The sequence below is a fragment of the Frieseomelitta varia genome, unplaced genomic scaffold (assembly GCF_011392965.1).
Source record: "Frieseomelitta varia isolate USP_RPSP 00005682 unplaced genomic scaffold, Fvar_1.2 scaffold_16, whole genome shotgun sequence".
Classification (NCBI taxonomy): domain Eukaryota; kingdom Metazoa; phylum Arthropoda; class Insecta; order Hymenoptera; family Apidae; genus Frieseomelitta; species Frieseomelitta varia.
Window position 1 is genome coordinate 91471 of NW_025109305.1, and position 13755 is coordinate 105225.

The 13755-nt window shown below is 27.7% G+C and overlaps 1 protein-coding gene across 7 annotated transcripts in view; it reads right to left on the bottom strand.

Moving 5' to 3' along the window:
• LOC122536850 (echinoderm microtubule-associated protein-like 2) overlaps positions 1-13032 on the bottom strand; it is a 41011-nt gene extending 27979 nt beyond the window's left edge. For 6 of the 7 annotated variants that reach the window (XM_043669628.1, XM_043669608.1, XM_043669619.1 and 3 more), the window contains exons 1-3: positions 4681-4910; positions 3564-3794; positions 837-999 (exon numbers count right to left, since the gene is read on the bottom strand). In XM_043669628.1, coding sequence (XP_043525563.1) covers positions 837-999; positions 3564-3794; positions 4681-4732 — 446 coding nt within the window. In that variant the 5' untranslated portion in view covers positions 4733-4910. Of the gene's footprint in view, positions 1-836; positions 1000-3563; positions 3795-4680; positions 4911-12924 lie in introns of those variants that run through there. The other variant, XM_043669581.1, reaches the window with a different exon arrangement.
• Between the last annotated feature and the right edge of the window lie 723 nt (positions 13033-13755).

Genomic DNA, 13755 nt, shown 5'->3' on the forward strand with positions numbered 1-13755 from the left:
TTTATTTATTTCATTTAATTGTTCTTTTATTTTTTTCTGTACAAAAAATATATCTGAAATTTCCAAAAGAGAAACAGTTATATGTACATTAAATACACAAATGAAGAAAATTAGATTAAGTGATTGTGCCATTTATGATGTCCGTAAAAATAACATTGGAATAAAAATTTTTTATTGTAATAATTAAATATCTTTTTATTATCATTGTAACTCATTTAGATTTAAAAATTTACTAATATAATCGGCAGTACACAATAATTTTTCGTTTCCATAAATTACAACTTCTTTACTTTTGTGAATTAAAATTTATTAATAAATTTGATAAAAGTAATTCTCCTCTATTTATATATAAAATTCCATTTAAATCACAAACTCGTTTTTGAAAGTTTTAGTTGTCGACTTTAGTTCAAAATATAATAAAAATACTTAAAGCATAATGTGACTCTCTCCTAAATACACGCAACACATAGAAGAATTATTAGTTACTAATCGAATCGTAGAAGAAATTTGATCTATTCTGAACACTTTATTTAACCGTTTGAGTACCAGACGGCGCGATCGCACTTCTATTTACTACCTAAAATTGCTAATTCGTCGACCCATAAAGTCGAACTGACTACACGATTGGATTTTGTCGATACGTAGTAATGTTATTGTTACCGCTTAGCGAGACTCTACTAAATTAAAAACTTTGCAGTCACTGCGCCGTTTGGCATTTTTAGACATGAAACGAAAGAAGCATGATTGCATCATCTGGCATTTTTCGATCATTCGATTTTCGATTTTCGCAAAGCCGCGTAGCACTTAAACGGTTGAAAAGTATAAAATTGTATTACCTTTGAGGAAGTTGTGAGGAATGTGTGTAACTGACTGGTCTCCGTGGACTTGAAATCGAATCTCGGACATCCTGAGAAGATCCTGACGAAGACGAATTTCTTAGACAAGAGCTGCCAGTTTGTCGCAAACGTATATCTTTCGCAGGTGTCGAATTCTGATTACCTAATGACATATGGGATATCAAATAACACATTATCGATCTTTTCTTTAGATAGACCGAAACAAAGAGAGAGGGAGAGAGAGGGAGAGAGAGAGAGAGAGAGAGAGAGAAAGAGATAGAAGAGAAGAGAAATGTAAATCAGAGAGAGGAGGAAATTTAATTTTCTTTCTTTCACTTTAATACATCTACGACGGGGCCTGAATTTGCTTTCTTCGGTGTGGGGCGGCTCTGTTATTCGTACTTTCTCCCATCCGACGGTACAGCAGTTACATACATCAACGGTAAATGCATGTTACATACATAAACAATGGGACAGTCATAAAATTAGCATATTGAAATTTAGAGAAAAAGTTATTGATAAATTATTAGCAGTTGAAGAAATACCAAATAACGCATAATATAATCATTTTATAGAAAGATATTTAGGCTCGACAAGAGGTGTACATACCACCACCGGCATACATACCACCGGTGGCGCACCCTGTTTCATAGTACAGACCATCGGTGGTACAGCCCGTCGCGAACGTGTTAAACTATGTGAAAAAGTTGAAATTCCAACAATTTCTATTGGAAAAACTAGTAGCTTGGAATTCGTTTGGGAGCGTACCAATTGCTCGATGAAACACGAAGGGAACAGAACGCAATTCTAACCAGTCGCGTGCTAACAGATACACCTGATAAACTTTGTTTCAAATGGGCTCAACCTCACGAGGCTTCTCCGTATTTGCGATTCGCGATATGCATCCACGGCTTCCGTAACGATTACTTTCAAAACTTTGGAATTCCATACTACGAAACGATCCTTCGTGTTTCGAAAATTTATTTCACTTCCTTTTTCACTGTTTATCTTGACAAAGTAATCGCTTCACCCAAACTCAAGAAAACCAATTTCTAACAAACAATTATCGATATTCACTTTTTCTTTTTCATCAATTTTTTCTCTGTTGTTATAATGGTTGCTAATAATTTCAAAAGATATACGTGATTCTAAATAGACAAATGAAAAAAATAATAACGATGTGTATAAATCTAAATAAATGAATGAAGAAGAAGGCAATGTGGAACTATTGTTTGTTTCGCGTTACTATGCTTCTGTCTGTTTCTGCATCATAGAATATATACTAATTAGTTTATTCTTATACGTTTATTGGCTATAGTTTTGTTTCTTACTATACGAATAAGATTATTCTCTTACATATGTATTTTAACCCTTTATATCCTGATATGAACATTTATATGAACAGCTTTATATGAACACTTATAATAAAATAACAATTTCTCGTGGTATTGGAAAAAAACATATAAATTAAACATTTGTGATGAATTAGGAAATATTTAAACGTTCTTCTTTATATAATACTATAGACTATTTTTTTCGATTTACTATCTTAAATTTTAAACATTTACTACCTTTAATTCAATAGAATCTCTATCATGCAAATTTCTGTTTTTTCAGCAAACATTCCACTTCAAATATTTAACGTTAGAATATTAAGATATTCGAAACATAATGGTATAAATAAGGTAATTTTTACAGTATGTGAAATTATTAGAAAATAAATTTTCTTTTCCTTTATGTTCACAGTACGTCAAAAATAATCTAATTACACAAAAATTTAATCAGAATGTTGTAGTTAACTTGATACCGAACATAAAGAATTAAATATTAACAGGTTAATAATTCTCGATTACATTATTTCTTAAACATTATCATTTAGACAATTTCTTAAGATATTTATATGCAGTAAAACTTCGTTTATTAGAAGTAGTTAATAATCTGTCTTAGATATACGAAATCATAATTGATTAATTTTTGTTATCCTTATCTACTATTTTTTATTATTCAAACAAATAAGAATAGAATATGGGGAAAGCTAGTGATATCCGAACAATCATGTTCTTCGACATATTAAGGTAAACGAAATTTTAAACGATAGTTGTATCGCGATATATATGCCGGATATCGAAAATATACATATATACTCTTAGCCTATGTATTGATTATCGTACGATGATAATTGTCATATGACAAACAAATAAGAAGTAATCGTTATCATATGAAAAAACAAACGAAATAAATTCTATGATCGTGTTCAAATTTGGAACGCATAAAATGCGGCAATATCATATTTGTCGATTGTGTTGTTTGAAATTTAAGTTAATTTGCTTTTTATTGTACCGATCGTTTATAAATTTAGATTTATCGTTTAGAAATTTCATGGAAATATCAATTTTAAAATAGAAAAACAACCTATTTTGTGAAATAAATAGGTCGACTTTATCAAAAACATCTTAGAAATTTGTTATGGATATTTGGATTATGTATGTGAATAATACTTAACTTTTAGATAAAATAATTTGAACATATACATAAGAGAAAGACAGAGAGACAAAGTTAGTCTGAAGAAAATTTATTGTAATATTGACACTATTTATATTTTTTTGTAGATACAATAATAATAAACGTAAAAACATAGAGCAATTTTTGTGTCTAACCCTTAGAAAGTTGTTTGCAAAAGATAGATTCGCGTAAAGATAATGGTTCTGGTTTATAGTATGTACTCACTTCTAAGCGATACATGTCCATTTCTTAAGGGCGAGGATACTAATCGTTCATTCCTCCTTTCGTTTCTTTCATCCTCTCTTTTCTCGCGTCCTTCTAGCTGGGCAATTCGCCTTAACGCATCCGCTAGAGTAGCGCGAAGGCAAACTATCTCGTCTCTCTGTGCCAAGGATTGTCTCTCGAGGTCCGCGACTCGGACCAACAGAGACCCAGTCTCACACTCCAGCATCTCGTCTGTAAAAGGAAATTCTTGTTTAACGAACGAAACATACAACAGAACATCATAAACTTTATAGAATTCTTCCATACTCTGAATGAAATTTTCCACATTACAACATTTAAAGGCTATTCTATGAATACAAAGTCCACGCAACTCTCTCTCTCTCTCTCTCTCTCTCTCTCTCTCTCTCTCTCTCTAGTTTTATCAGATTTAAGATAAATGTTTGTAAATGTTTTGGTATATTTACATGGCATAATGTTTATTTCACTGATTTGTGCACAGCAAAGAAACGCTTACCTATATTGGACGAAATGTTTAGTGAGATAAACATCCTATCAAAAAAATTCTACTAATATAAATTTGAAATTACCGCTCCTAGATATGAGGTATGAGATTTTTTGTTATATAATGACATTAAGATTTTTTGTTATATAAAATATGAATTTTATTGTGTCATAATATTCATAATATACGACAGTTTTAATAAAAATTAAAATCATCTTGGATGTTTTTAATTTCATCAACACTCCATAAATAACGCAATTCATTATTATTAATTTCTTTTTTTTTATTTATTCCTTTCCATTATATTCTCTACTCCAATGATTTAAAACTTCTGGTAACAAGTTCCATTACTCGAAATTTAGAAAAATCGCACTTATTAGATGGCCTAATAAATTAAATTCTATCAAAAATGTACAAATGTCTATTTTGTGGTAAATATGTATACAAGCGATAAATGTACATACAAGTTTCAATATATATACAAGGAAATATTCATTGCAAACATGGATATGATAAAATATTTAACTGTTTTCAATATTAATTACACGTTTAAAGTGTGACTATTTGTACAAATAACGGAGGATGAAAAATGTTGTGAATTCTACTGATACTCACGCCACGCCTGCTCCGCTTCATCGATAGTATCCATCGTGTCCGGCGTGGACATTGCGGTTAACCCTTTACCCCGATGTATTAATACGTTATTCAATTGAACTGATTAACAAGCGCAAACAGAGCCAATGTGCTCTGTCTCTCGCATCATGTCTTCTTAACTGAGTAACTTTTCTTCATGAAACCCAAGAGACGCGTATGATTGCTTCGTCGGACGGATAATTGCTTAATCAGTACGCACGGTTATTTTGTGGAAACGTTAACTGATATTAATAATTCAGCACAAAAAACGATCCAAATTCTTTCGAAGAATTTCGATCCTCAACGATCTTCTTTTTTCACTGAAGTAATCACATTTAACGAAGTGTTTATTTCTTTCCATGAATCGATGTATTTTGTCTGATCCATCATTTATCTAATCGAAAGATTCGAAATTTGTTCGAATATATTACATTATTACAATACGAACATATGACGATTGATCGATGATCATTATATATAATTAATTTTGTACAAATTGTGTTATTATATCCTTATTAGTTAAAAATATAAAATTGGATATTTGTATTAAACGTTAAAAATTTAATAGAAAAATAATATATAATTTGGAATTTATGATCATATAATGGACAAAATAAAAATTGTAGACTGTAGGATAGATATATTATTTTCAGTATTGAAAAATAACTTAGAGATTTCAAACGAAATGTTTTCAATAGCATACTATGAAACAATGATCTATTTTTCGTTACACTATAAAGAATATACAAAAGAAGCAAAAGAAACGTTTCACAGGGTACACGCTTACTCCGATTATATGCAAATCATTCTGTACAATTATTTAATGATCTATTTCTCACTATTGTAACGCTATTGTAAAATAACAGCAAACTGTTCCATTTACCTTAATAAAATATTAATTATATTCACATCTACTGATTCGATAGAACTTATTACACCCGGATTTTTTCTGAATTTTGCCAAATATCAACAACTAATTAAAAGTTATAAATTCTTGTCTTTTATAAAATTAACTACAAATTTTCGTATCGTAATAGTGACGATAATCCTGGAAATAATTAGTGTCTATTCATTATTCTCTAGTTATAATATTCAATCATAATATCGAACGAAAAATTAATTTCCTATTATTTCTCACTTTTGTCGTAACTTTTTATAATATTTTCATGTGACTTTCTTCTTTTTACAGAACGACTTGAGACACCTTATATGAATAATCGATGCAAGTTATTAAACATCATGAATCAGTACCGTTAAAATATTATTTGTAATTTATAACTATATACACATTCAAACAATCTTTAATAGCATATAAGAAAAAACAAAAGAATACATTTTTTTATCTTAAATTACATGGTTATTTGTTGCAGGATCGATTTAATTAATATAAAAATAGAATAAAGAGCAGTGAGAAAAAACAAAGAAAGAGAGTTTCGCAAAATAAAAAAACTGAGAGTTACAAGAAAATACGCTCGTAAAAATTATTGAAGTTTATATAGTTATAAAGATGTAAATTTAATATCGCTTAAATTAGTATTTACAAAAGAGAGAAATTCAGTAGTTGCAGACATTTTCAATTAATTATCGAACACGTAAATTCTTTAGAAAAACTTTATGTTATATTCAAAAAAATAAACAAGTATGAATAAAATTTTATTTTATACTCAGAACTGATATTTCACAAATTGATAACAAGAAAGAAGAATTATCTACTTGCGCAAAAAAGTATGAAACTTTTTATTATCATTTAAACGAATGAAATATTTTCTTTCATTGGCAATGAGAAAATAATGTTAATTATTAAGTTAATAAAAACAGACAAAGTTTAGAAATCCATGGCATAACATGTAAAATTGATTACTAATTCCATTATGGATGTAAACTTATATCACTTTCCATAATTTGAGATGAATTAACGAAAAAAATAATTTTTAACAACATATAGTTTTATAATTTTTAACAAACTATATATTGTATATATATATATATATATATATATACAGTAGTGTACATTTTGTCATTAAACTTGTGAGTATAATATCAGTATTATGTAAAACTATATCTTTTACAGATAAACGAAGAAGCATTTGGTGTTTCCCCTTTCATGTAGACAAGATAAGCGTCAAATAAATTTGCTTTTCGAAGCTTAAAGTTTCGATCGACTGTTTTACATTACATCAAACTTTGTAAAAAGGTAGTTGAAGTTGTACAATTTAAGAAAAATATAAATACAAGTACTGCTACTCGAATTTAAGTGAATCTTGACTTTTTTCAATTATTTTTATTCTAATTCCTAATATTTTATTCGTCTATATATATATATATATATATATATATATATTCTATCGATATAAATATATAATGTCATATAATTCAAAATTTGAATGCAAATAGAAATACTCACTATTTTTAATAGCAAATTATTAGTAAAATTTCGAAATTTGCACAAACACTGAAATAAAAATAAAAAATTACAAAAAATTCAATGGATCACTTTACAACTAACAAATGTACATATTATGCTATATTTTTCTTAAAAACGAAACTATACGTAGCATTTTAACGAAACTTTTCACTATAATGGAAAAAGAAAAAAAAAACTGTAAAACACCAGGGCTAATAAAAATTCCAAAAATCCACTGTCACTGGTTGGCATCTTCATTGAATCTTCCTTTATAACACCATTATTACACGCTCTAATTATAAAATATATCCACAAAATCTATGTAACGCACTCGATATATTTAAAAACCAATTTAAAAACAAAACACTCTAACCATTTATTTCTGTATTTTATATTATTTATTGAACAACATATCAACATAGAAAGGACAAGTCGTTTCAATCATTTCGATGTCATCAATTTTTTACGTTTTTATAAAACGCGAGAACGTCGTAGATTCGTTTCGATCGAATCGAAGCAAAGGGCTTTGCACTTTCCCTCGGGTTTTCCTGTCGTTCGTAGAATAACAATGTTTCCGTCGCGAGAGCGTGTGACACGTGTATTTTCTGTGCGGCCGCCCTAACGTTACTGTCAGCTTGAGAGTACAGCTGCTTAGCCGCGATCAATACGTTCTAGATACTCCAGATGATCCAGATGACTCGGCTACGCTACGCGAGCCATTCATTGGTATCACCATACATTACTGAAAACTGCACACACTGATCATTTACGTCCTCTTTCTTTTTTTCTTTTACTGTTTAACTTTTTCATTAGACCTACAGCAACGCGTTCAATTCAAATGCAGCTAATTGATGAATTTTAACAAATAAAATGTACGAGATGTAAATGTGGTACGTGGTTCAAAGAGTAACAAAATAATATTTTTTTGGTAAAATTTAATCAAATATAGATAAGTACTATCTTAGGTTAATGAAATGTTGCTAATAATAGCAACATTTAATTAATCTAAAATTAGATATGACAAAGCACAAATAAATTATTTACTAAATTATTCAATTATATATTAAAGCTTCAAATACTCGATACATTTTTGCCAGAAGAAAATTCTTTATGAAAGGTCAAGATTTCTGATGTTTCTTTTGGCTTTGTGTATGAGAATTTTGATTAACCAAAATTCGTAAATGCTTTGTATTGATTCGACTTGACTGTTAATATTATTAATATTATTTTTGTCAATGAGTTTTGTATGAACTCTAATCTCAAATCGAACTTCTTTTTTATTATACACTCATTTTATTTATTTAAAATAATATTCAATATATTATATTATTTAAAATAATGTTTCCAAATTAAAATAAAAAATAGCAAAGAATCTATTCAAATACTCGATATTTTATTTATCAATTATTACAGATAGATGTTGATCATTATAAGTGATTATTCTATAAACACATTTTTATAGAAGTTTTATAATTAATTTCGTAATTCTGAAGAATATTATTTATTATAGACATAGTTGGTTCGATAGTTACGATGATCGTTATGTAGTTTGTTTTCCTTGATCACAGAACATCCAATATCCCATAAAAGCAAGCCAAACGACCGTATTCATTTCCGGAGATGAGATTAGATTCGTTCGATTTATCATTTAGGATCGTCTCTAATGAACCAATCGCATCCTGAATATCGGGCACACCCTAGCTATTCTACGTAATCATCTTGTCCTATATCGATGAAATCGTTCCATTAAAATGGATACTTTTGTTATGTCATTCTCCGATAAAAATTCCAGCGAATGATGCAGTGTACAAAATAAGGTCAGAATCCATCAGAATTGCAAATATTTTCACATATTAACCAATTGTTCCACATATTACGCATATCACGCATTTTTATTAATCTTTATGATATTGTTTCCAAATTCGAATAAATAAATGAATATGTATACGTATTAATCTATAATGCGTTTACCCTAACGTGTCAATTTCTTTTATTTTTAATCATATTTGCCTTTATACTCCGAATTAATTTCAAATCTTTTCACTAAAGCAAAAATACATTTTGTTTTTTAAAAGATTTCACAAAGGAAACTAAACGCATTTCAATTAAGAGAACAAAATGGCCAAGAGAACAAATCGCTTTTATTTCTTACAGAGTTTTTTAAAAATATCTCATTAGTATTCTTTATTTTCTATTCTTTATTCATTATCAGATACGCTCGTATATCTTCATATAAAATAAAATATGTAGAATTATGTATATCAAGAATACTATTTAATGCTTTTAGTTATATATATCATATTGCGAAAGTATTATTTACTTCAATAGAATCCTATTATTTCAATTATAAAAATTGTTCTTTTACAGGTTTCTATTTGATCTTCTATAATAAAACTTATAAACAATGTATGGATTATTATTATTATTCCTCACATATTAGGAAATTGAATTATGTGTTCAATTGCAAAATATAAATTTTAATTTTCTAATTGAAATAATAAATGTTTTTCTTTTATAACATTCCCTAACATTTATGAAAATAAAACAAAATTAATACAACTTTCTTCAATGCCAATATTATTACTACATATTATTATTACTACATATTATTGCAATGTCATTGTAATAGTGTTGAGATTAATTTTAAAATTTCTGATTAAAACAAAGTCTTTGTCGATATGTCTTGCCATTACGTTGGCAACATAATGATAAGATCGTAAATCGCAGTTGGTTGCTAAGAATATTTTTGCTTTAACGCTTTGTTACGTAGGTGTAAAATATTTAGTAGCTAGCTAATTATATGTATATACATATGAAATAACCAGCTAGCTAGTTATACCTATAAGATTATTAATAGCAAAAGATAGATTACACAGATATAAAATATCCTTGCTTTGTCTATCGTCTCGGAATTAATAATTTTTATTGACTTTTTTCCTAGCTAGTACAATTATTACTTTATACAATATAGTTAATATCTGCATTTATGTATATACAGTTCTATCATATTGTTATTGCTATATATATATTGCATTTGTTATTATCGTATCATAACATATTGTAATTAATCTATGAAAGGTAAAATACACTAATATAAAACAAAAAATACAACGGATGAATATGATTTTTTAACTATGACAAAAAAAAAACATAAATTATTGGAAATAATTTATAATGTTAAAAAAATTTCATCATAAAATTTGAATATATTATTAAAAGATGAGATTATTGAAAATCTATCTATCAGGAAAAATCTTTTCCTCTTAAATTCAAAAAGTACTTATAGCTCACATTTAAAATATAACATGAAGTGGATATCCCAGCTGTACGATGTTTGACAAATACAACAAAACGTTGCAACTAGTCGAATGGATTCAAATGTTTGATAACTGAAATTTTGCAAAATTCCAGCTAAGAACCGTTATGCGTTCGTCGACCAGAGAAGCGAAACGTTACGTTGGATCGATATTAACGAAAGAACAGGATGAACATGGCGCACCTTCGCATAACGTCATCGTGCTACCTTGAATGATTTACGTAACAAGTGACACCAATCACCATACAATATCTATTTTCCGTATTTACGGCGTACATTCAATTCCACGTCGAATCGTTTCTATGGTTCCTTGCCACTGTATTGTTCCATTTTTACCAATCTATAGTTACACTGCGCAGTTGAATTATTCACCAATTACGAAAATTACGAATATTCTTCATATACGATATCTTTCCAATTATCTTCTTCGGTAATATTAAAAAAATTATTCTTTTCTAACTACAGAAATTTTGGAATATTTGCACTTTTTAATTCAAATTAAATGTGAAATTAACTACAGCGAAGTTACTTTTATTTGAATTTATCAATTCGACGTATATTCGAACAATCAAAAGAAATTTTTGATTACTTTCATTATTTGAAAAATTTTCATTATGCGTACGTATATGTGTATGTATATAACATTTATATGAATTAATGCAATAGCATATTTTTTTTGCAGATGATGCAAATTTTGTTCATAAATAAATATTATAAATAAATAAATAGTATAAATAAATAGTATAAATAAAAACTTAAGCCTAAGAATGAAATGGAGAGAAGAGAAAATGGCACCGATTATGTTATACAATTTCAGACAAAAAAAAGCACATTAATATAAATTTGGAAAATTTTACTAATTAACAAACAAAATATACTTCAAAAGATACAAAAAATGTACTTTATTAACTTAGTAACTGTCTTATGTTCTAAAGCAAAATAAATATTTTTTCCTACAAATACAAATAAATATTTTTTCCTAAAAATACAAATATGACAAGAATTCAGTCGGATAAAACGACAGTTCATGTTATGCATTAAAATGAAAATTTATATATTTACTACAGATATTATCATATTAATATTTCGTATAGTTTCCTTTATTTTTTTACAATTAATATTATTTTTTTGATAACAATTTAAATAGTTTTTTGAATTCTTTTTGTCTTATTCTTTTACCATTCTTATGCAATGCACTGTTTTAAATAATTTATGTTCTGAAATTGGTGTTTATTTTCATAAATTGCTCTTGATCTTACTGACCATTAGTACAACTTCGATCTTTTTCTCCAAAATCCGACTGTATAGACCGCGATATTATCGTGTTGGAATACATTTCCGCTACAATGCATACTAAATGTACTTATATTTGTTTATTAATCAAATGTACATACATTCTGCGATTTATCTTTTCCATAATAAATATAATTTCCGTCTTTTCAAAATGCTGAATATCGGCCCAAAATATTGTACTTTCATCATTCATTTGTTAACAACTTGCAATTTTTTTTCTTCTATCTGTAAATAACAACAACAACAATAATAATACTTCGATCTATCTAGATCATCCAGATTAGATAATATTAATACTTTTTATCAATAAAAATAACATTCTTCCACCTTTTAACTCATTTTAAAAATTTTTCAGCAAATTCCAGCAGTTGCTCCGTCAATTGCTCTTCACCTTCTTACGTTTTAAATATTTACAATTTTATAAAACACGATAAACATTTCTGATATTAATATTTATTCCAACTTCTTCGGCAATCTTTGTAGCAGCCTTTTCTTAAAATTGCTCTCCTTTCGCGAAATTATCCGGATTTTTTAAAAAATTAGCCATTACTTTCTTACTTGTCTAATTTTCGCAGTTTTTAAAATAAAATATTTTTCTTCCGGAATTTTTCAATTAATTTCCTGTTTGTTTTTGCATTGTTTTTGCTTCCGTTAATACTTTTTCATGACTTATAATGTTTATTCATTTTTTGGAACGAATATTACTCACTTGATATTGTTTACTTAACTAAATATTATGCAATTTTTAGTATTATATTGCAGTAAATCTGACCGTCTCAGTAATTTAAATACAATATGTACTGTCATTTTATTAAATTGAATTCTTGATTAGATTTGTATTTATTTTCATATTATTTCGATATTTATTTTCACTTTAACTATGGTGATATAGTAATATAATAAGTATTTTACTTAATTAATTTACTTACTATATTAAATCAATGTTAACATAAGTTAATGAAGTTAACAAAGTATATTTTTGTATTATTATGAAATTTCATAATAAAAAATTACAATTAAATCGCAATTGACTTAAGAGAGTCTCTTGTCAGTAAAGTAATTTATTAATTTTTGAAATATAGATTTTATCGGCAATATAATCTAATCCTTTCCTAATTTCTTTCGATATTTTCTGTGTGTATATATTTCCAATTTAAAAAATACACTGAATATATTAGTAACATACATACATATATGCAACAGCGAAACTTACTCATTTCTTGCTTCGCGTCGTCGTGTGTCATATGTTCGTTTACGTGCATCGTCGTGTCCGAATTTTCCTTTTCATGCTGAAGTTGCTCCTTCGTTGTTGAAAACTATCTAAAATAAAATACATATCTAATTAACAATATACTTCGCTAATTCTCTTTTATTATGCTATAGTTAAAATATATATATATATATATGATGGACCATTTAACGTAACTATGACAGGACGTGAATTTTATTAGCAGACTGATCAAAATTTTTTTTGTCATAAATAAACTTTACAGGATCTTTAATACAATATCATTGTGCATATTGCATTTTTTCTCCATGTTTTTTTAAACATGATTTCAAAATCATCTTCAATCTATATACAACGGCATAATTTTTTCGCCCATTGACTAATAGGCAAATTCAACAAGCTCAAAAACAAGCATTTTTTTTGTCCAACGAAAGCATACAGTGAAAATATTCAGGTGAAAAGTAACAAACCAAATAATATGCGATATATCCATACATAATCTTAAGTTTCGAATTTATTTGGATTTACAATAAATGTTCAAAATGCCGACCAATTTCATACAATAGTTAAGCAATAAATAAGCAAATGATTGCATACAGTTTTAATACTGAACACGCATCTGATTAGTTGGCCTGATCTTACGACGTTGGATCTTTCTTGTAGGATACGTTAAAAAATGAAGTGTATCAGGATGTTCCAACAATGACGCAAAATATGTGACGGGTACATATTCAGCATTAAATCAGAGGAGATAGACAAACGAAATTACTTTAGAAAGTAGGACACCTTACATTTCTTTTTTTTTTTTTTTTTTTT